The sequence below is a fragment of the Diadema antillarum genome, unplaced genomic scaffold (genome assembly GCF_040938485.1).
Source record: "Diadema antillarum isolate AM-2024a unplaced genomic scaffold, OU_Dant_1.0 scf00000097, whole genome shotgun sequence".
NCBI classification, from domain to species: domain Eukaryota; kingdom Metazoa; phylum Echinodermata; class Echinoidea; order Diadematoida; family Diadematidae; genus Diadema; species Diadema antillarum.
Window position 1 is genome coordinate 543,516 of NW_027270986.1, and position 25,456 is coordinate 568,971.

Consider the following 25,456-nt stretch of genomic DNA (forward strand, 5'->3'; position numbering starts at 1 on the left):
AGGATCAGTGCAAACCTGACTCCACTTATGCACAATTTTCATTTGGCTGGTGTGTATTAGTTTTAGCAAACTGATTTTGTACTCACACCTACATTGTACTGACCTTTCTACATGAACATTCTGTTTCAGTATTGATAATATTTACATTTTTTTCCCAGAGTGGGAGAAACAAATTTTAATTGTAGTCATTCAGTTTTATGAAAAAAAAAAACACACTTAGGAAAACATCTTTGTTCTTAGAATAATTCAACCCTAATCAAATCATAATACATGTAGTGGGCAGAAATGTTTGCTAAAGGGCAAACAATCACTTACTGAGGCAAGGAGTCAAAACATGTTGCATAAACATTGGCATTCAAAATACAGGAAGCAATCTGTATTACAAAGACATTTTATCATGCACAACTTTGGTAAGATGTCAATTCTTGAATATCAATCACATTGACCAAAGCATTGGTGCATATACAGTACATTCTGTTGTTTCTGAACTTTGCACTGAAGTTCTTTGTGTATGTGTGTGAATGTTTCAGTGGTGTATATATATTGCTCCATTTTATCAAGGACAACTTATAGTAACATGACAATGTTTTCATGCTTCAATATCAATCATATTAACCTATTTCCCTTGGCAAGTAAATGAGCAGGTTGACTCTGTTGCAAATGATGCATTTTACAGGCAACACAGCAGAACCTGAAGAGCTTCCAGAAGAAAATCTTGATCTTGATGTGAGCGTCTTAGGGGAGGAAACAGATGCTCCTGCTGACGGACCAGGCTCCTCCTTCAGCTTTCGTTTCCTAGCGAGATTCAGGCGTTTGCTATCTATAAACCTCTTGTAGCACGTTTCATGGAATCCTATTTAATACAATGGAGAAATGAACAGCAATGATTAGCCGTTGGATTTTGTTAGGGGGGAAAAAGGCTAAACGCTAGAGGGAGGGGTTGAACATTACACTCAATATCATTAAATGTACGGTAGACTATTGACTGCCAATATTTGAATCTTGTAATTACCAATAGGCCCTAGTACTATGCCAGGTAATCATTAACACCTCATGATCATTGTCATCATCAACTACTTCAACTTGTACTTGCAGTGCAATTACTGATTTTAAATTACATCTACAGCTTTCAGCACCTGATCACATGCAATATCGATTATAATTATGAATACAACTGCCTTATCATCATTAATACTAGTAATCCTTGGCCTTTCACTATCGCCACCACCCACTGCTTTATAGTTTGGCACAACATAATGGTAATCATATGTTTTAGGGAGTTTAATTGTTGAAATTATGTTATTGTCATTGTTGGTTTTTTAGACCTATTTATATCAAATATTAATAAGTCAATTTAATGAGATGCCAAATGTGTGTTTTGAGGGGGGATTCGCCAATTTCGGGGTGAGAGAAACAGGATGGATTTTTAATATTAATACCTCATGGCCATGATTATGAAAATATAAATTTACATGCAGTTTAGACCTTTTTCAATCCAGTCCTGTGTGTCAAGATTTTTACAAAACAGTATCACCAATCAGCCACATCATTCTAACCTGGGCTGTACATAGAACAACATGTAAAATTACATCTAACGGTTAAGGCTACATTATAACGGCGCTATGCCATGCCAAGGTGAAATTCTTATCTAAAATGTAACAGACACGCTAACGGCTAAGCTACTGCATTAGCGCCCATTATAACATACACAAGCAACGTTCATAACATAGCTAACGTTGTACTTGTATGTAGTCATCATGGTCATTAACTGACATTACGCATATAACATTGACATGAGAGAGACTGCACTGCAGTGTCGACTGCTACGACTGTACGCACGTAAACTAACCTGTAAATTATCCTACGGCTACGTAGCAGGTTGCAGTTGAGTCAGTCCCCCGAGCAGGTGAATCACTTCGTTCTGGTCTGCGATTTCACGGTCTCTCCCACTCAATTTGATCCACTCTTTGGCACACAAAATAGGTTTCGTCTATCTTAGGTTTGTCATAGCCGTGAAATTTTCAAACTTCATCGATGTTACATGCATAATAACGCATCTTAAAAGTTTCGGCAGAGCAGACGACGTAGACGCGTCGACAGGCTCACAGGGGGCGGCCATTTTGACTCGTAAACGATAATTCTCGATTCGGATTGGATAACATACATCACATGATCGTTCGCGAATGAATATCGTACACGGCAAAGTGTACATATTGAGCTCCTCAGTGACAAAAAAGTTCACTGTTTCCCCCTAAATTACCAAAATACTACAGGAGGGTTTGTGTCGAACTTTTTCCTGTAGCCTTTTTGGGTATTTTTTTACACGTAGCTGTGGAGAAATTTTAGTGCCGCAGTTGTCGGAACGAAACAAGCGAAAAAACCAGCTCACCCCATGGCCTATATATTGAAGCGCTGTGCGAGTGTTGACTTGAGGTGTGTAGTCAGAGCTCAAGTTCAGCCGCGCTAAACACTCGGTGAGTGATGCGAGGATCAGGCTTGTAAAAGCAGTCGTTGAAGGCGCTGGCACATTGTACGTAGGCCTACTGTATGGGATTCAGTGCTCCTGGCACCTGGCTTGTCTATGGCTACACGTCAACATAATGAAGGGAAACATTGACTACCAGTAGAAGAAGAAGAAAAGACTGTTGATGATTAAGACCGTCGTTGCTGAGACAAGAGATCGTATAGGTTCAATTAGTTTCTTACCTGAAGAACTGTCTGCCTGGACATCTGAGTGAAGAACGCCATGATGTACGACGTCTGTGTCGTGGGGGCCGGTATGACGGGATCTGCTGCAGCTCGCTGGGTCTCGTCGCGTGAGGGAATCAAGGCTTGCCTCGTTGGTCCCGCGGAACCTACAGAACAGGTGTGAACTCCGAGAACACCATAAATACTAGGTGTTTCAAAAAACATTTCTCACTTTTGATTCTTAATAATTCATAAACTATATATCAGATAACACTGTCATTGATATGAATGATAGCTGAATACTGTACAATTTGATTGAAGGTAGTTTAAATATGAAAGCATAAATCAGTTTCATGAAATCCATGATTAATTTCACAGTTAGGTTCCAGGTTTTGCTCTATTTTCAACCCTCTGTACAAAATTTCACTTTGCACAGGGGTCAATGGGTGTGTATGGGAGTGTGTGGTTAACACCCTGACAATGGTCCTGAACAATGGCCAGGGTTTGAATGCTTCATTATTTATTCATGAGAAATTCCACTGTCACAACTAGTCTTTATTCAGCCTCTGGCAGTATCTGTGTAAAGTCAAACACCTGCCGATACTGTCTTTGAGTCGCGACAGTGCTCTCCCTACTTCTGAAAAACGAAATTACAATGAATCCCTTCTGTTCTATCGTAAACATGGTGACAGGAAGCAAAGAAAATCAATTAGAGTATACACTTGTGTATATGGAGCCTTAAACAAATCTACTGTGAAACAAATCGCCCCAATGATAAATGCTGCTGAACTCTTTACCAAAAATGATCTCTCATCGAAAAAGCGAAAATTTGTCAGACGATTTAATTAGTAGACAGTCGTATAAAAATGAGGAACTTTAGATCATTTATGTTTAATTATATCCCAAATTTAGTGATATGTGAAGCAAAATTTGAAAATGATTGCCAGCTGGAATGAAATGTGGTGTTTGCAAGTACATGGAAACATGTGCTTACTATTTCCATGTGCATGCATTTTACCCTTTACCGTGCATGAACTCAGACTAGCAGTGCCCAGGGCGAATCAACATGAATTATTGATTAAGCATTCATGAGCCAGGGAGCGCGAGACTGACGCCCAGTCAACAGGTGGGTTCAGGCATGTCCATTGTTCAGGGCCATTGTCAGCACACACTCACATACAAATCATTGGTTTCTGTGTAAAGTTCATTTTTTGTACAGAGGGTTAAAATTTGACCAAAATCTGAAACCTTACTTCAAAATCAATCTTAGATTTAATGAAACTGATTTATGCTTTCACATTCAAATTACTTTCAACAAAATTGTACACTATTCAGCTATTATTCATATCAATGACAGTTTTATCAAATGAACAGTTTCAGAATTATTAATGATCAAAAGTGGGAAATGTTTTTTGAAACACCTAGATAATGCAGAAACTGTTACCAGGGTAGTCTTCCGTAAAATGAAGCCTTCATTCTTCAGTCACCTAGGTCTCGGCGACTCGCCTCGGGGAAAAGAAAAGAATGCCAGTAGAGAAACAGCATGATGATGTAGTATAAATTTAATGATTTATCCCTGTTATTGAGAAGTTATTGCGAAATTAATATTCGTGTATGACTGTTTAGAATGTGGATATAAGTCACCTGACATGCACTCTCAAGGGTCGCCCTGTCACATGAACTTAGCATTGAAAAACAACCCTCCAAAGGCATAAAGTAAGTTGATTCCGAATTCGACGAAAAGCCTATAATTCTCTTTGTTCAGTGAGAAATTATAGGATATTTGTATATCTATACAGCGCCGGTCACGACCATGAATATGGCTGTATAGAGATCCGGCAAGGGACGCCAGTTTAGATGACTTAATTTAACTACATGTACTTACAATGATAATCAAACTTGTGAAGTATCGCTAAAAATCTCCACAAACAGCTTCTTCTTTCTTTTTCTTTTTTGAAAGTGAACAAAAATGTAAGCACACACGCACACACACAAGCACACACGCACACACACACACACGCACATCTGACACAAACACACAAACACACAAACACACACACACATTACCTCTTGTGACTGTTACCAGACAGAAAATACTGTTCTCCCTGATAATATAGGCCAACATTATCTTGCATGTTTCATTTCATTTCACTTACAAAAAAGGTATGCATATTCGCAGACATGAATACGCATAACAAACAAACCTATAGCAGAACATCGACTGACATGACTACGTGCAACGTCGGCAATAACGATCAACCTTTACCCGCGTTCTATCATACAGGGCCATACGATCGAGGTTAGCTATTACAGAAATCACCAGGGTGTAGAGAAAATAAAATCAGAGCAAAGACAGGAAATAAGCTGTTCTATTCTATGCTTTTTCCGCGATACTTCTGAATCAAGCCGGGACAAAGTCCAAGTCCAAAGGCACCGATGCTTGTGATACGTGTAGATTGTATTCATTTTCGGTACATAGGAGAGCTGTTCGGCAGGGCGATGATAATTAAGCAGAGCCGTTGTTAACCTCACAAAACCAATTTTTGGTGTCCTTTATCAATGATTTTGAACGGTTGTTGGAAATCAAGCAGACCAGAGCGAAGTGCTTTAAATCCCGGGGCCACTTCGCACTTTCAGTCCCTCAGTTTCTGGGTCGAGTCCAAAAGAATCTGCTCAGTCCATAGTACGTAATAATAACTGAGGATGAATTGATATATAAATTATATATAGTATACACATTATGTCTGTAAGCTTATAGTATATAATATGTGTTTATTTTTGTGTGTATGTATGTAAATACGTGTATGTGTGTGTTCATTGTTCTGTGCACGTTTGTATACATACGTAAATGTTTCTGTGTATGGAATACGTTTTTAATTGTGATAATGCACACTAGTCATATGACCTACATTATATAAGTTTTGTTTTTCTCGATACGTCCAAGTACATTTATAGGCCTACATGTTTGATTTCTTTTTGTTGGCTTGACCGTTATTGTATACCTACTATAGTGTTGCAACATCATTGTGGTATCAAGTTGTCTGAATGACTTGAGATTTTTGAATTTGTATGCTAAATTACTGAAAAGGGAGGGGCTATACTTTTTATGCCGTTTCGAGGGAAATGTCTACTTGTTATATGAATCGCGAGACAAAACGAGCGAACTTTACTTCTGGTAAAACATCAAATGTTGATGTTTCTTTAATTGTTCGTTTCCTTCGACAATGTACGACTTACGATCTCTAGGAATGGCGGGAAGGTTCGACTCGTTCGGTGTTTGGCGCCCACTATGATGAGGGGCGAATCATGAGTGCAATCTGCGAGAGCATACGACACGAGACCTGGTTGGTCCTGGCCCAGCGATCGATCAGTAGACTGCGGCAGCTAGAGAAGGAATCGGGTAAACAAGGAAAAAGAGATAATCCCATAGTTTAATTCACTTGTGTTGTAATAGACTGTACTCTTGTGTAGACGTGAATCCGGTACAAAGTAATCTTGATGATTTGAGTTTTTGCTCATTTGGCCTAAGCAGGGCTTGAAGATCGTCAGTGGTCACAGCTTATCATGATAACTTATTTTTATATAAAGCAGTGGTGGATCCAGATCTTTATTTTTGGTTAAAACAAAAGAAATAAAAAGAAAAAATGGGGGATGCGTGCACCCCCCCCCCCTTTAATTTTGCAAAGGCGCCTCCCCTTTACGGAATTCCTGGATCCGCCCCAGTAAAGGTGAGGGATTGGACGCTACTTAGTTGCAAGGTGTATATATCTCAAGTTTTCTCTACTTAATCAGTACTACACAGTAGTCATGATTGTTCTTCTTCATTAAACATCCATTCTGAATGGTCTGTCACAAGTTTGTTCGTATGTTTTGTTCTGGTTGCTTTTTTTTTTATTGCCTTGATTCACGATCATTTTGATTGGCTGTTTTCACACTCGGGGAGGAGCGGCAAGGTAGAAATCGATTTGATGAATCTTTGTCATCGATAATACATATAAAAGCGATATTAAATGTGACGAGTATCACAACTACCAATGGGAATTTGTGAAAATCGACAAGGAAATACGTTTTCCCAGTATGTTTAAGCAGCAAAAAGCTTTATATACACAGCGTATTATCAGTGTACCACATTTTGAAAAGGATCGATGCGGGTCTGAAAGATAATTCGAGCAACACTGCTTATCACATCACATTGACTATTTCCACCCTGCTTTCATTATACCAGGCATTCGATTCTTCCATCAGGTTGGATGTATGTCATACACAACCCCGAAGAGGCTCGCCAGAATTCAACGCCTAGGTCTCCCTGCGACATTTTTGAACGCTGAGGGAATCTCGCGCTTTTACGCGCGCTTCAACCGTCCTTCTCATGACAAGCTTCCCAAAACTGACGCGACTCACGTAGCAGCTCTGGAACGCGAGAATGCCGGTTACGTGAATCCGCGCAAGTACATCGCCGCGAACATCACCGTCGCAGCAAGAAATGGTTGCGATGTGGTCACCGACGTCGTCAACGAAGTCAGGGAAGTTTGCGATCAGTGTGAGGGTGGTCGATACATGCAGGTTGTCACAAGTGGTGGAAGAGGGATTCGCGCACGACGTGTTCTGTTATGCACTGGCGCATTCACTAACTTTGGACGCCTGCTCCCTCCTGGAATCGAGGTTGATATCACCTTGACAACGGAGAGGGCAGTCTTTCTGGAAGTGTCCGACAAGGACGTTGCGCGCCTCGTGGGAATTCCTTGCACAGTGAGTCAATTTGACTACGCGCAGGACCACCGGAGCTTTTACTTTTTTCCTCCTATGCGGTATCCAGATGGTATGTGATTACTTCATTTTTTCCTCGTGATTTTATGTGGTTATGGTTAATTTTGGGGTTGATTGGGGTTTATTCTTCCACAGCGCCAATGCAACTTTTGTTATTCTTAACAATAAATTAATGATACTGATATTACGATTTATTATTTCTTTTTCGTTATAAACATGAGCAGGGAAGATAGATCATTCTAAAAGCTGAAACAAAAAACCTGATGATCAAGTTTTTAATCGTGTACACTTTCCAGATCTGTTCCAGATGGTAGAGACTTTTTTATGTCGGATCTTTTATAGGGAAAAGCGGATTATGTGATTTGAATATTAAACCCATTTTATTGACTTTTTGTTTATTGTCTTCTATACTCTAAGCATCAAAATTATCATAAACAGTTTGCTGTTGCTATTTGTCGTGGATCGTATCGTATTGTAACCAGTTATGAATGCCTAAAGTACAGGATGAATATGAATTTCGCTCTCTTGTCATTGTTGATTTCTAAGCCAACAGATTTGTACGGACACTTATTGTTTCGCCTTAGCACATACTGACAACTTACTGAATGTCGAAACTGGGCAATCAGCAATATAGATTTGTATCATTGACCGAGTTGTTTTCGCATGTTCTTTATCACCCAAGGCAAGATATACATCAAAGTTGGTCACGGATCGTACCTGAATCGACCTTTGCCTACGTATGATGACGTCATATCCTGGTATCGTCGCAGAGAGGACATTCCCCAATCAGAAATAGATTTCCTTACGGCACGCCTCTATGGTTTGCTAACAGGTGAATATTCTTAATCCCTCTTTTTACTTGAAACCATGTCCTTTTTTTTTCTTTTCTCTTTTGGTGGGTATAACTAAAGGATAGGATGAAAAAAAAGAACATTGTTTCCGTAATGTTTGATTGACAACCGTGGGACCTAGAGTTTTCTCATCGTGCTCAAGTTTATTTTGATTGATTCGATGTTAGTTTTGATTCATTCCAAGTCTTTCATTCTTTTATATGAATCTTCGTTTCCTTGGCAACTTTTGCCTGTACCTCTCTGTGTCATTCTAAGTCACCTTTAACAAGTTGAACTATGATATTCTTCATGCATCAGCATGTTCTGATGAATCAATAGACTATCGACTTACTGAAAAATGAATGAACAAAAGTGAATTTTAGACTAGCTGACCATTAATAATCAATTAATCAATCAATTAATAATCAAAATGAATTGCCGCATTAGTAAATGAATAGCGTAGATAATGAAAGCTCTTGATTTGCATTCTAGATTTCACACCAAAGTATGTGACAGCCGCTACCTGCGTGATCACAAGCACACCTACGGACCGTTATTACTGCGACATGGTGACGCCCACCCTAGGGGTTGTCGTAGGGGGTAATGGCTCGGGGGCCATAGTCGCTGACGAGGTTGGTCGCATGGGGGCGCTGATGATTGCCAAAGGCTCATGGGACCATGACTTGCCCGCTGAATTCTTCAAAGTCAAGTACAAGGATGTGGACCCGAAACAAACTCCAAAGAGCAATTTATAGTCTGGGACGAAAGAAAGATGGTTTAAAGGAAAAACTGATTGCCTTCTATAAGCCAGAGATAATGAACAATACAGAATAATGTATAACATCTTGATGCAAATAATGACTGGCTTCTTTATTGTAAGCTGTCCATGTATAAATCTTGAGAATGAGCGCAAACTGAAGTCTCTTTCCCTGAAATTACTGTTGTCCTCATCTATGTGTTACGGATGAACACATTGACACATTGTAAAGTATAACGCTCAATTTGTTAGAAATTATGAGAATGTATAAGCGATAATCTATTTCGTAATGGGCTGCTTGAATTGCACCCTTTCAGTTGGAAAAGTATTATGAGCTGATTGAATCTCCTTTGAGGTGAAGTGCTGTCGTCTGTTCTCAACAGTTCTGTGCATACATTTCCTGTGTCTCTTATAAGTGTCAATACTAAGTCAGGGCTGCAAATGATAATGATAACAGAGAAAACGATGAATGACCAAGTTGCTCAATGATCTTACCTCTGGTCTTGCCTGTACAATTGAGGGTAATTTCACTCGCATACCAATTATTCTAATCGCACTATACAGTCCAAAATGTATGTCGTATGACTTACAGCTCTCACATGTGTAAATGTATTGGTCTAATGAGCTAATGGTTAATGTCATGCCATCGTTTATTATAAGACCTGTTTTCAATAACCGTGGTTTTCCTCGCCATGCTCGCTCTCCCTCCCTCCCTCTCTCTCTCTCTCTCTCTCTCCCTCTCTCTCTCTCTCTCTCTCTCTCTCTCCTTTTTCCAATATGTTCTACTGTCGTTGCTGTTGTTACTGTCGTTTCACCCTGGACCGTGCTACAAACCTTGGTAAAAAAAAAGTGTAATTGTTAATGCATGGATGCTTTGAAGATACAGTTTGTAGCTGTGCATTGAGAAACTTGTGATTCTCTTCCAGTAAAGTTGACAATCCGAACGGTCGATGGTTTGTCGTGTGTTTGGCGAATTTAGAAAAGAAAAGAACTACATGTATTGAGTAAATACAAACGATAAGGACATGAAGGAGGGTGTTGCCAGACATTTTGTTCGTCATCAAAGTGGATAGTGCTTTGTTTTCTCGTCATCATCATGGACATGACTGATATGAAATAAGTGATACCTATTGTACCAGTGGGATGCAAAATATTGAATGAACTGTATTGTTTGTGCTACATAATATATTGCCTACAGTAACAACGTGTTGGTTACTTTGTAGCCAAGTGTCTGTAAAAAATAAAGATGTTTCTTGATTTGTTTGTTGTTGTCTTTATTATATCCGGTATACTCCAGGCTTTCTTTGTGATATGACAGTCATTCGAAGGTATCACTTCAGAGTGATTTGCGATATACCAGGTCCGGGAGGTGCACCTTCCTGGATATACACTGTAATAATACACTGTTGCTTCACTCTCATACAGCGTAGTAATGATTTGATACATCAAGACACACATCACACACACACACACACACACACACACACACACACACCCGTCGATGATTTGTCTTACTGCTGTTTTTATCTCTTTTCCTATACCTCTCCCCTACCCGCCCCCTCTTTTTCTCTCTTTCTCTTTTGCCCATAAATTTTCTTTGAGAAAATTTGTGGGATTTTCATCCTACTATATCTATACTGTATCATTCTTCTTTCTATTTCTAACACTTTCCTCTGAACAGTAAGTAACAAAATATTTTCTCCTTCGTATCATACATCTTTCCAGACCTCTGTAACAACTCAATACTTTTCGTCTCTATTGAACAGACTACAAAAGTTACTGCTTATACCATAGAAAATACATTTAGGACTCGATACAATAAAACAAGCTACACGATTTATGTAATTTTGTAAAAGGCTCGGAGTGCTAATTTTTATTTATTAATTCACCAGAAAATTAACAAACTGCGTGCCAAATGGGGTTATTATGGAAAAGTTCGAGCATGGCTTATTGAATGTACAGTGGTCATAAATGCCATTGTAAAAGTTCGCAGTACAGGGCTTGTGATCCTTCGTTGCAAAATAGAAAATTCTTAATCAGGAATTCAAGGTTTTGTTGTTGTTGTTGTTGTTGTTGTTGTTGCTTCTGCTGTTTTTCCATCACCCAGCAAAAACATAAACTGATCTGACGTAACTCACCATATAAATGCAATCATTATTATTTATTATTATATTTTGTGAGACTGACGCAAGGTACTATCCAAAAAGAAATTGTGGGTCCAATTGGGACTTGCAAAAGTAGAATAAAACTATATGGTGTAAAAACACCTATATACCAAATCCCTCTTTCAAGAGTATGCTTCTCGCACGAACAACAGCAAAATCTTACTATCCGAATAGCTCATTATATTGCTTGGTTGTATTGTCGAGGTGAACACATGTATTTGCATTGTTGTGAGTTGCTTTGCAACATGGACCCCTCACCGCCTATAGTGAAATGACGAGATCAATACAATTGTATTTCATTCATCTGCACCTGACCATTTTTTTTCAATAAATCTGCTGTTTGATGGAGCTCGGTTTAGGTTTTAGAAGGCAACATTTTTGTTTTTGTTTTGTTTTTGTTTGTTTTGTTTGGTTTTTTTTTGTCCCCATCCCACTCCTCCAGATATACACCCCCTGTTGCTGACACGCCCATGCGATCACCCTGGCATTTGGTGTAAAAATTGACGCTCATTGCTATAGGAATCGGTGTTTGTTCGGTAACGACAGCTCGCCCTGTAATTGGAGAAAAGTCTCACAATCGTAAACTGTAACATAAAGCAACTGTAATCATCATGGAATATAACAGCAATCATGGCAATGATGAAAGCCAATTCATTGTCATTAGCGCAAATTCAACTAATTGTAACTCTCAAAAGAGCACAGTCCTCCAAAATCTTATTATGTGAACTCATTGATCATGCGCAATAACAAGTATACTTGACAGTGCTTGAAGGTGAAAACCTTGACAAAATTTGATGCTGGATTCCCTTTTAGGGGCTTGATTTTTCAAAGTTTTGATTTTATTAAGTTCGGTCTCATGGTGGCATTCACTTGGAAAATATGATTTACCCAGGATAATTGCCACTTGAACAAGGTGTATTAATGGACACCTTGAAATGCCTTGGTAATGATAAGCATAGAGCCTCAGGAGAAGATGTAAGCTCCATTATTGTTACGTTCAAGTGTATATTGAATTGCCTCTTATTGAAATGTATACTTAAAGCTGCCATTAATAAATTTCTAAATACTCGCGAGCCTATATACCCCCTCCCCCTTTCGTCGTGTGTTAGTGGCATGCAAACGTGTTAGTGAAGAACGCATTTACAAGAATAAAAGTAAGGAAAGATACCACCTGTGAGATGAGATTCTCACTCGGGACAGGCGCAGTCCTGAGAGACCCAGTAGCGGAGAGTCTCCGGGCCCCCAGCCCGCTCTCTGAATCTCATCTGATGGACCACGTGGTGCTCCTGGAAGAAGTTACCATTCTCGTCCTTCAATGGAAGAAAATACACCCCATTAATGCACATGAAAACTACTGAAAAGAAAGCAATCTATACGACTTCTGTTATTGTCCTTCCATTTGTTTCTTTTACCGATACAGTGGAAACTCAATACAAATGGAACTGATAGAACAGAATACCTGATATAACAAACTATAATTTCTCCGGTCCCAATGAATTTTTTTGTTTTGTATTGTTTATTGACTACTGATATAACAAAAAATATCGGATACAAAGAACAAATTGTCTTGGTCCAAATGATCTCTATAATATATTGAGTTTCTACTGCAATTACCATGGATACCATATCGGTGTCATTATGAATTGAGTATATTTTTATGTGAAACCAAATCACAATTTGCCCGAAACTCATCTGTCATCGATGAAATTCTACATAATTTTATCAGAGAATGCATAAGAATGTACTTTAAGTTCGTGGACAACTAGTGAAATGTGTGATGAAGGGAGAAATTACTCACGACGACACAAAGAGTGCCCTCTGGTGTCCACCACACCCAACCTTTTGGCTTCTTGCGTTCATTCTTCTCCTTTCTGCGGCGCAGAAATTTGCGAACGCTCTTCACTGTAAGGGTAGTTAACCAAAGAGAGCGAAAAAATATATATATTTGTAAGAGTAATTTGTGACTCTTTGTGATGACATCACAGACGTAGTTCATTATTGAAATATTCTATTTATCAAAGAGACAATGTGTTTTTGCATGAAATCCAGAATACCTGCATGAACTTTCCGGATTTGCGCAACCCTAACGCAGATTTCGCACTCTGTCTAAAAAGGGCACTCCCACTCTGAGGGCACTCCCACTCTGTCTGAAAATAGGGATGATTTGGCTCAAAAGTAGGAAAGAAAGAGCAGTTCCCGTAGGAGTGTGTAGTAAACTTATCAAGAGAAATCGGAAACTCCTGTTGAAACAAGAGCTGGGAATCAGACATGGAATGGTCAAAAATCAGATTCTTTCCTCCAAATTCAGAATGGTTAGGAGGTCTCCTATTATGCAACCAACTCCAACTTGAGTTCTCGTTTATCATTCATTATAAGCATCTGCAGAAATGTCTCACCCAAAGATGGACGTTTCTTCTTCTGCTTAGAAGTGACTGCTGCTGTCTTCTCCGCCTCGATCTTCTTTTCAACGGCTGTCTCGACTTCGTCACCCTTGTCGGTCATCTCCGTTGGGGTGTTGACACGGACCTCGATATCGAGTCGGCTGTGAAAGGAGTCCGCCCAAGACAATGAGATCATGTCCTCATCGAAGTCGCTTACAGCGATGGACGCGTCGTCAAAGTCAGCCGAATCAAGTTCTGCAAATATGGCAAAAGAAACCACTTACTTTATCGGACAGGTATTATGTTATATTTTGACTACATAGTATACTAACTTGGGAATGTGGATAGAAGAATACTGAGAGTTGAAAAGATGAGTAGGCCTACAAACATGAAACACAGAGAAAGACATAGAGAGGGGCAACATCTTGTCACTAGATGTATCATACCTGAATCATCGGTTCGATCGTTTTGGTTGACCGAGCTCATTTGCTTGATGACGTCATCGAATGGAGGCATGGAGAACAGCGTCGGGCTGGTTGTCATGGTGACACTCTTCTGGGCGTGGTCATCATCGTCGTCGTCGTCGTCGAGAAAATCTTCTTCCATAGAAGCTATCGGAGCAAGTTGAGGGCTGGCGACTACGTCAAGTTTGAGATAATGAGAACGAAATGAGGAGCGCTCACAGACAGTAAGTCATGAGGGATTGTTGGCTGAATATATTTTGCAGAATGTTCGAAACTTCGTAATTTTTCCTCCATGACACTTCTCTATACAGCAATCTGCTCTTGAACCTCGAAAACAAAATAATTAATTATCAAATTATATTTTTATTATTAAGTTAAACATCATTTATTATTATGTTAAACATGCCAATGCATCTGAGATCAGCGAATATGTCCCTTATGAGCATATTTGTTTCATAGAGTATTCTCGAGTTTCTGTAGGCTATGGTTATCTTTTCCAATAATTGTAGAGTTGAAACACGTGCCATAATTATGGTGATATAGTCTGTGCAACAATGATGTGTGACATCTTATTAAAAGCATACTATAGTATCTTGTGCAACTTTAAAGCTGAATAGACATAATGTTTGACTGTTTTTTGTTGTAGTCTTCACATCATCGTTCCCATCCATAGACTCAATGGAAACCATTTGATATAGGTCTATTGAGTATTCCAGATAGAACATTTTGAGAGTGTGCGTGATGTATGTATACCATGGATATTGTCACCGCTACCCCGAATGTGAATGCTGGACACCGACTGGGAGTCGGGAGGGATGCACTCTGGTGTTGGTGAGCGCTTGGTAGGACGAGTGAGTGGACTCTGCGATGGAGGAGAGATATAGGGGACTTTATCAGAAAGAGACATAGGCCTATAGCTGGTTGGACTTCCGTTATCTGGTTCTTGCTTTAATATGGTATCTCAATTTCAATGTAAGGAGGTAGGGTTTTATCATGTAGGCGAATGTAATTGATGCAAAAGTTTATGTGATTATCAAGTGATGAGCTTTCATCGGGTGCAGTTGAAAAAAAAGGAGAAAAATATAAACCAGGTTTCACAATATTGTGAAGATATCGAAGGTCCCTGTACGTTCATTCTAATCTATGTTTATCCTAACAAAAAAAAAAAAAATGGATGGCAGTAATGTTCTAGTGAAGAATATAACACAAACATAAGTGGTGTGTACGTGCAGTATGCATCGCATTCTTTTCGTTTTCATGATGGCAGAAAATGCTCAGTGTTGTTGCGTGATTCTGGTTTATGTTCATGTAGGCCTATAGGTGCATAATGGTATGCATAACACACTGCTCAAGGTCACGTGAAGGTGACTGAGATCTGTAACCGTCGTCGGGGTTTTGGCCGCAAATTTGTACCAACTTACCTCATCTCTAGCATTCGACAGACGTTTGTATCGTCCCTGGAACTTGCTCTGTGCAGTACCCATACTGATCGTGATCAAAAGCGACAAAATTTGCCAAAAATGACTGAAAATTCTCAGAGAGATACAAGAGAACTATGTAATCTGACAAGTCAGAAAGTATAGTGTCTGTTGTGGAAACAGCAGCGCGTTGACAACGTAGCATCCATGGAGCTAGCCTGGTTACGCGCTTTGGCGCAGTTGAGAATCCGCGTCTATACGCGAATTAGAGTTGCGTAACAATCAGTAGTATTGTTAACGAACAAAGGGGAACGCGTACCAAAAGTGAGGAACACATGGCTAGAGGTTGTCCTGTGTCCTACATTTTTTTTTTTCGGCAAATGGACTGTGATTGGTCAATAGCTGGTCCTGTGATCACCAGGCGCCCACGTACGCAGTGACCATTGTTAACAAACAAATACACTGCGCGTATACGCGTGAATGCACACGGGTGTCGGTGGATGCACTTTGTGCTGCTGGGTAAAGAAATGGCGCATGTCGTTGCGATTGGCTGCTAGTAGAGGGACAGACAATTCTGAAAAGAATACCCCTTTCATATTCGCCAAAAACACGGCACGTCCTCCGGAGGACATGCCGTGTTCATCCCAGACCACTGTCAATATGAAAGCTCGACTCGGCGTGAACACAGCACGAACAGTGGATCCAACACGGCGTGAAGTTCGTGCTAGACGCTGCCAATATGAACGGACACGGCATACAACCGGAACCGGAAATTCCAGATAAACACAACTGCGAACGCGCTAGTATGTGTACAGTTACACATGTGTGCTTTGTCAACATACAATGATCGTTAATTTATCGTATATTGTAAACCATAGCAAATTGCTCGCCGACTTGCAGAGGTATCAAATTTGTAAGAACAACGAATCCTTATTCTTGTTCTTGTGTTGACTACAAAATATTACAGTTTATGTCTTATTTATGTCTTAACAATCTTACACTCATTTCACGTGTAAAATTGCAAGGCAATTAAGTGCGCCTGCTTAGAATTTTGTGAGTCTGCGCTAGTAATTGACATGATTACTGACGACTGTCATCAGTGGCTATACATACACTGTACTGATTGCTGTCAGCTGTAAAATGTATGTATTGTTGTATGCATTTGGAAAAAAAATTGTGGATTCGGCATTTCGGTGGACTTCCAGACTGTCGCTTTGATGAAAAAAAAAAAGCGCGGGAAGCTGGCGGCAAGTAATCACGGGACCGTGTCGCGAGCGGGTTGCTATGGAAACGTGTGCCGAGTTCGTGGCGTGTTTGAGATCAATATGAAAGGGTGTTACGGGCTGTACCTCGTGTTTACATAAGAATTTGGGAGGCCAGTCACGCCGTGTTCATCCCAGACTCAAGTCTGGCATGACATCCGAGGAAGCCAATATGAAAGGGGTAGAAGTAAGTTCCGATCCATCCCCTTTTTTAATAACGGACTTTAATCAAATGCAAAATCAATTTATGAAAAGTGAGAACCGGAGCTGGTTAACGTCACCTCAGGGTCACATCTTAACAGTTTTAAACGATTTTGAAGATTGCATGTTTCAAATCAATTTTGACCCATTTGTGATAGAAACTAGAGATACATTAAGTAGCACCTATTGCTACAACTTTGTAGAACAGAATCACTTGCCATCACTATCATTATTTTTAATTCATTACCAGTTAATACTCTCTAGCATATTCATTTTTGTATTGATGTTTATTTCATCATTATCTGAGGATTCCTTTGACATCTATGAGTCTTTTAAAGGCGTCCTTTTAGTGATTTCGTTTTTTTTTTAAAGTCGCATTCTCGATGTGTGAATAGTTGATTGAAATATGAAATCAAAGAGTGTTAGGTTATGTGTGTTAAACAGAATTCCACTGATTCTTCAACGTGGTCAAATGCGGGATGCATACAAGGGGATTTCACATAAATTTCTGAACATTCATCAGTTTCGGCAATAAGAAGTGATGAAAAATATAACACAAGGTTCGAAAATGTAGCTGCCTCCATTATCATCAAAGCAGATTTTAAAATCTCTTTGAGGGACCATTATGCACTCCAGGCTTGTGTGCAATGCGCGTTTATAGTCTGATAAAGAGTTCGTATGTCGCAGCTCATTTCAACGTACTGGGATGGACGTAATCAGTCTTGATCTGTTTGGACCTAGAAAGGTATGAAAAGGAAGGGTATTAGGATGGTGGCATACTAGGCAGTGATAATGATGACAGCAATTTTAAAGATTTTGTCCACACAAAAAAACCCTTGAAAAAAAAAAACTAATTAAAAAAAACGAGGAAGACGAAGAGAATGGAGAAGGACCCAACGATGCTGACGCTGCCACAGTTGCAGCCGGACCCCTGGCTACGTATACAGGTGAGAGCTCGACAAGATGAAGTTGATGCTTGGCTGAGTGAACCGAGGAGAAATGGAGAGTTGTCTTTTGTGACCAAAACGATATTGAAAATAAGTACATCATCTCTCCCATCCAAACTTTGTATAATTGTGAGGGATTGTTCACAAAGAGGCTTATAATCAGATAATCATATTCAGTCGTAGACCCCGCACAACCTAAAATGATGACGTTCGTTGTTTTCAGAGGCAGTATGAAGCCGCATGTCACGTCACAAATCAAGACCATGTATGGGGGGGGGGGGGGGGGGGGCTTGTAGTGTCTGGATTTACACATTAAAAGGAGAAAATATCAAATCATAAATGCACATAATCCTTGTCATCAAGAAACATACCTAGAATGGTGTACAGTAAGAGAATGTATATTATCATTTTTCTTCATATTGAATCTCGCAGAGATGGAAAAATTACGCAAGTAAAAGCTTCCCGCCATTCCAACCCCCCCCCCCCTTCGATTTCGGTTTTCTTACGCAGTAACCGCTTTTTCCATCGTTACTCCTTTTTTTTTATTTCATCTCCATCTTCACTCTTCTCCGAAATCCTCTCAATCGACTAGTTCGAAATGATTCATAAGGTGCAATAACAGGGTTATGATACGAATCATTCTGATTAAAGAGTATTAGTAGTGTATTACAGTCCTTTCACGTAATAAGACCTCACATATAGAGCTCAGGAGATTTGAATCCGTTTTCGAACTTAAACAATAATAATAAAAAACTATAGATTATATTGCATGTTAATTTGTTGGAGTTTTTTTAGGGGGAACACTTTCAAGATAATGGACTAAGAACTAAAATTCGAATAGAAATTTTCTTTTTCAAGAATGAAACGTCTCTGTCAGATGTGAGAAAACGGACTCATTCTTCTAAATATTGTACACTCAAATTTTCACTATTTTCCTTCGGCAAACTACATTACCTTTGAGCTCGAGCTACTCTAATGTGATGAGCTAGGAAACACCTTCAGAGCTGACATCAACCATGATTACAGCTGAGTACCATGATATAGTCTAGCACATTTCAGGACTGTTCCATTGTTTCCGGTATCTTATACTTCCATCTCCATTTGTATCACCTAAGGTCTTTGTGAATTATCCCGCTTGTTTGTTTGCTTGCTTGTTTATTCCTCTTCCATAATCTTTCTACTTCCCTTGTCTTTTACTCCCTCTGCGTGACGTACGCACTTCCCTTTGTTCGTTAATAATACCTTGCTGCGCCTAACGCCAGTGCGCGCGTAAAAATAAGTTTTTACGCCTGATGCGCCATACTTCCATCGCGCGTAACTAGGGTCCATGTTGTCAACGCGATTCCTCAACACTATACTTTCTGACTTGTCAGATAACGTAGTTCTCCTATATCTCTCTGAGCATTTTCAGTCATTCTTGGCGAATTTTGTTGCTTTTTCGATCACGATCACTATGGGTACCGCACAGAGCAAGTTCCAGGGACGATACAAACGTCTGTCGAATGCTAAAGATGAGGTAAGTCTCTGAAAATCTGCGACCAAAGTCCCGATGAAGGGGCAGAGATGTCACCTTCAGATGACCTTGAGCTATTATACACGCATGATACTGTACACTGTATTATAAGTATGCGCTGATGATCCATACTCCAATCAGAGCAATAATTATGACACAACTGCACGCACTCAAATTCACAAATAAATGCATACAAGAAAATGAGACTGTAACTCAATAATTGTAACGTCTTGTACGACATATGAATCAGCCATATTCATGGCAATAGGCCCTATTATTTCTCTTTTCTCTTTTATGGGAAACAGTTCAAACTTTAAAGGAAAGGAACATCCATTCCTATGATGGAACAAGACCCATATAAAAGAATATATATTATGTTTAAGAAAATGTCAATTGAATCTTTCGTTTCACGAAATGCAATCGATCGCCCAGTCAAATCAAATAGCGAATATCGAATATTGTAAATTATCAAATGCTGATAAATTTTCTCCTCACAAAATCCACATTTTCATCCTGTAGTGCCCACTCTCTCATCCTACCAAGCGCTCACCAACACCAGAGTGCATCCCTCCCGACTCCCAGTCGGTGTCCAGCATTCACATTCGGGGTAGCGGTGACAATATCCATGGTATACCCTTACACATACATTTCGCTTGATACGTGCCACATTTGCCATACGAAATATACCTATTGGATGGAAACATTATTATAAGAGTACTGCGGGGGGGGGGGGGAGATCACATATGGCCACAACTGATACCATTAAACAATCAATGTCAGTTTCGCAATCGCTCGTCATGGCTATGTCCAAAATTTATCACACTTTACATCTGTCCTACATGACTTGTGTCTGAAAAATCATAATATCAACTTTCCACAACAATAATCATGATTAGAAGAACCACTGCAAAATTTTTATGAACAGCTGATAAAAGAAGATTGTCACCAGACACCAACTGTCCAATACACGTGGACATTTATTTCAGTTCTGAGTACTAGTTTCCATTTTCAAAGAAATGTCAATGATCAAAAATGATGTAACAATTGAAATCTGTGACCACACATGATACTATTATCTGAATCTTACTCCGCATTGCGTTCTCTTTTATATCTCAAAAGTGGATGAAGTCGCCAGCCCTCAACTTGCTCCGATAGCTTCCATGGAAGAAGACTTTCTCGACGACGACGACGAAGACCACACCCAGAAGAGTGTCACCATGACAACCAGCCCGACGCTGTTCTCCTTGCCTCCGGTTGATGAGGTCATCAAACCCGTGACTTCGGTCAACCAGTATGCTTCAACCATTGAATCAGGTATAATCTAAAATCAGTGTCATCTTCAACAATGTCGAAAAATACAGTCAACTTCTCTAAAGTTGAATCCAAAGAGACCGGGAAAAAATGCTTCGACTTAACGTGAATTTCGACTAAAACAATATGATTAACACATGCAATATCAATAGCCTTCGACTTATCAAATTTTCTACTTGTGCTATAGGTAGACGTCCTCTTTTCTCTCACTCTCTCTTTCTCACTCTACAAATTAAGCCTTACTTTCATTTATTTACCTATTTCTCTTTCCATAAATTTAATTCAAGTAACCAGACAGTTCTAGGTTTGCAGTAATATTTATCCGTATAATAGTGACACTTCTGATTAACTGCAAGATTGATAGCAATATTGGAATTAAAACAAAAATTACCTAGGTAATGTCCTTTAGTATATATACAGTCAACAAAATCATCTAGCTTGTTCGTGAGAACCGATCATCAGCAAGTTTTTTCGACAATTATTATTTTGCAGAACTTGATTCCGATGACTTTGACGACGCGTCCATCGCTGTAAGCGACTTCGATGAGGACATGATCTCATTGTCTTGGGCGGACTCCTTTCACAGCCGACTCGATATCGATGACCGTGTCAACACCCCAACCGTGACGACCGACAAGGGTGACGAAGTCGAGACGGCCATTGGAAAGGAGATCGAGGCAGAGAAGACAGCAGCAGTCACTTCTAAGCAGAAGAAGAAACGTCCATCTTTGGGTAAGGCATCTCGACAGATTTATACCTTTTAAAAAACTTTTAAAAAAAATAAGCCTGCCATCTAATAGCTCTTGTCGACTTCTCGAAAAGACAATAGTACATTGTGTCATGAAAATAATGGTATGACACTGAACTATCTTTCGTTAATTTAATGGCTTTCCTACTTATGTTTTAACAGAAAATAATCTCCCTTTACTATATACAACATTATGCTGATGATTCTCAATTTCTCTTTGGTTAAATATCCTTACAGTGAAGAGCGTTCGCAAATTTCTACGTCGCCGTAAGGAGAAGAAGGAACGCAAGAAGCCAAAAGGTTGGGTGTGGTGGACACCAGAGGGCACTCTTTGTGTCGTCGTAAGTAAATTCACTCGTCATTTCACATTTTTCCTCTTACCCACGTAATTTTTTTTTCCGTTTTGTCGACATGCATTTTGTTTGGGTTCTTTAACTTCAATCTTGTCCGTGGTTCCGACAAACATTTCACAGTGATCAAAATGAATGAAAGGATAACACAAGAGCTCACTGAACGTGCCATCTAAAAATTTTCATGTACTAATGGAATACAATATTCTATCTTCTTCCATCAAAGGACGAGAATGGTAACTTCTTCCAGGAGCACCACGTGGTCCATCAGATGAGATTCAGACAGCGGGCTGGCGGCACGGAGACTCTCCGCTATTGGGTCTCTCAGGACTGCGCCTGTCCAGAGTGAGAATCTCACCTCACAGGTGGTATCTTTCCTTACTTTTATTCTTGTACATGCGTTCTTTACTAACACGTTTGCATGCCTCTAACCATGGACCTAACAGTTTTCTGTTAGGTCCATGCTCTAACACACGACGAAGGGAATGAGGGGGGGGGGGGGCTCATGAGTGCTCGAGCATTGTTCTCAAAAGTTTAATGTTACCCTCATTCCATTCTCTCACTGTGTTCAATGACTGGTTACCCATGGTCAATTGCACACTTTTAAACAAAGGAACATAATCATTTGGGGAACAACAAACGCAACTTTCCGGTTAATTTGCTTCTCAAACAGTCTCTATCTCCGTGACTTAAAGGATTCGCACCCACTAAAACTGTCAGAAACTTGCAAACCTGGCCAAAACATGCTCCGGCCCTGTTCGGCTTTGTGCTGGTTTTTTTTTTTTTTTTTTTTCGAAGACATTCCTTCTTGTTGACTGCGGATATGGATATGTAAAAAGTGATGAAGATTAGATAGCGTATCATTGCATGGAAATTTGTATGCAAAAAAGAAAGAAAGAAAGAAAAGAGATATTTGAAATCCATTGCGACCAGTTTCTATTTTGTGTTTCTCGCCTTGATTCTCCCCATAATCATCAAAAGATTTTTTTTTCCTTTTCCACAGGAAACGAGACGTGCATATACTGCGGAAATCTTTTCTATGGGTTTCTCACCACCAGATCTTTGAATCTTATTCTATGCCTGCATTATTTTGCTTTCACACAAACAAAAATCAAAACAATTTTGACCGGAAACGCAGATGCTGTATATAACAAGGCAAAATAACCCTACAGCAAAGATCAATTAATTTGTGAAACACGTTTATTCAGAATCTTGAGGAAAAGAAAGTGAATGATTTAATAAAATATTGCAAGAAACCTTCTTCGTCTATTGCTAGGTCTTGGTGGAGGCCTCATTAACACAGCTAATGCACAAAACATAGGGTATCAATATTGTACGAATCAATGAAAATCATAGATTGATTGCATTATTTCAGCAAGCATTAATATAGTGTGATCAAAAAGTGCACATTTACGTAATCCTGAGATAGTCGCTCTTGCAGCTCCAAGAAGCCATACTGGAATGAAGCCATACTGGGTTCCATGACATTATTACTTGTTCCTGCGATATTATTGCTCCCATGAAAAATCTGCACGCTAAGCTAGACCAAAATTCTACCCACATAATCACCCTAAGCCTAATCCTACTCCTCACATCAAACTAAACCTAAAACCCTGACACATTTCTAACCCTAAGTCCTTGGAAAAATTTAAGACCGGAGTAATTGTCGCAGGAGCAAATGTGTCAACAATCACTGGGATAAACTACGCATGTGTCGTGGGAAGGTGCTACGGTGATGATCTCTATTCACAATAAAAAGTGTGCGCTGTGTGAATTGATTGTACCTGAATGACTCGAAACTGCTTGTTTTCGGCATACCGCGATAATGTTAACAACTGCGTCTTACTTCCGAGAAACAATGAATAAACCGAGCACACTGAGCCATATACATATATTTATACCAAAATATTTGTGTCACGTGTCTTTGTACGGTGTTGTGTTCTTTGAGAAGAGTTAATCGGCGGGAGTCAGTGGGAGTGTTAGATGGTTTGAAAACATTACATAGCAATTGCAGTGAAAACAGGGACGACGCAATGGTATACATGACTGTATGTGACCGTGCACCTCAAACGAGCATAAAGTCGCACACACTGATTTTGCGTGAGGACTGAAAATAAGTGAAATGGGTCAACCTAGACGAACTTAACTTTTTCATATTTTCTGAAAGAGCGGGTCTTCTTTTACATTTTGCTAAAATTTGGTATCATAAATCGGGCAGGAAAGTGCATTTTTTAAGCAGTTTATCTCGAACATTTTTTGGTAGAATAGTGTGAATAGGTGTGTCTTTAGAATCCCTTTTTCATTTCTGAAAAACCTTGTCCACACTCTTCACTTTCAACTCTAATAACTTTTGAAAAGATAGTGCTACTGCTTTGAAAGTTTGCATTAATTATGGACACAATGTGTTAATGAGGCATGCTTAATTTCAGTCTAATCTGATAATCCCTTCATTGTTGTTACATTGTTGTTACTCCGGTGGTTTACTTCCTGTTTTTTGTCCCATTCATCGCACAGCCAGCACGGTTTGGTAAAGATTAAGCGCTTGAATAGACACTGTACTTCAGAGCCTCTTTTCTCAGTCCACACTTTTCCTGAGTTTGTGCTTTCTTTCCAATATTTAGATAGGTTAGGAGAGTCCATTTGATTTGAGTTATACATCATTTTAAAGCTTAAGGTCTGTTCTTTCAGAATATGGTCTTAAGTAAAAATTCATGTCTGGCGACTTGTTGTTTGTTTTGAGGTGCAGGGTCACGATATAGCTTGCAGCTACGAAGACCACAAGATATACCGATACTGATAAGACGACGAGAGGAATACATTTTTCAAACGCGTACACACACACACACACACACACACACACAAACGCACACAGGCAGACACACACACAAATACAATGAAAGTTGTAAAGAGTGATTGTGCAGAAAAACGAGTAAAGTAGAGAGAGAATGCTTTATAATAAGACATTCATATTTATATGTTCGTACCATCCGGGTACATTGGAGATGATTGTTAACAGTAGATTCCCTTCCTAAGGAACAGCATTATATTCCTACATTACAGTCATTGTCCTGTCTAACAAACTTGACCTAAAATAGCTCTAAAAGTCAGTTATATTTATACGTATACCCGTATATGGTCTGGGCATTTCGCATATGTTAATTTTCATCATTTCTTAGATTCTCGTATTGCAGCTTTGCTTTACAGAAAATCAAAATTGATTTGGAGAACTCCTAACTTTTATACTATATTAGAACTATTGGAATAAAAGTGGATAATAAACAAGGCAAAAGTTATTTTAGAATAATACAACATTCAGGCTCTTATACAAACACCATGCAGTTCTTAATTGTTCGATGGTGCTCTCTACGAGGAGAAAGAGAACATCAACTCCTAAACATGGATGTATAGTTCAAGGCAGATCATTTTATAATTACCTCATTTACTTATTACAAAGGTTGCATGTACAAAAATGAAAGAGACGTACCGGTTGTCATTATGTAGTGTAGGCATATGTCTTTATACACGAGATAAGGGAAAGCAAATGTACTCTAATTTCAGACCCAAATTTTTGCATATAATTTCATTGCACAATGTACATACATTGTATGAGGAAGTCACCAATTAATATTAGTTGGTTAAGGTGTATTCTTATTG

General features: G+C 39.3%; 1 protein-coding gene across 1 annotated transcript; it reads left to right on the forward strand.

The window, feature by feature from the left end:
• The first annotated feature begins 2,591 nt into the window (after positions 1–2,591).
• Positions 2,592–9,040, forward strand: LOC139718586 (monomeric sarcosine oxidase-like). The gene is made up of 5 exons (XM_071630052.1): positions 2,592–2,866; positions 5,935–6,088; positions 6,914–7,507; positions 8,138–8,287; positions 8,778–9,040. Exons 1-5 carry the CDS (start codon positions 2,747–2,749, stop codon positions 9,038–9,040), a joined length of 1,281 nt encoding a protein of 426 aa, XP_071486153.1. The 5' UTR covers positions 2,592–2,746.
• The last annotated feature ends 16,416 nt before the right edge of the window (positions 9,041–25,456 follow it).

What these genes read in the sequence shown, in the direction of transcription:
- LOC139718586 (XM_071630052.1), top strand. Translation starts at nt 2,747, where the DNA reads ATGATGTACGACGTCTGTGTCGTGGGGGCCGGTATGACGGGATCTGCT. An exon ending in GCAGCTAGAGAAGGAATCGG is followed by an intron (nt 6,089 to 6,913) that starts GTAAACAAGGAA and finishes TCATTATACCAG; the next exon opens with GCATTCGATTCTTCCATCAG. An exon ending in CCTCTATGGTTTGCTAACAG is followed by an intron (nt 8,288 to 8,777) that starts GTGAATATTCTT and finishes TTTGCATTCTAG; the next exon opens with ATTTCACACCAAAGTATGTG.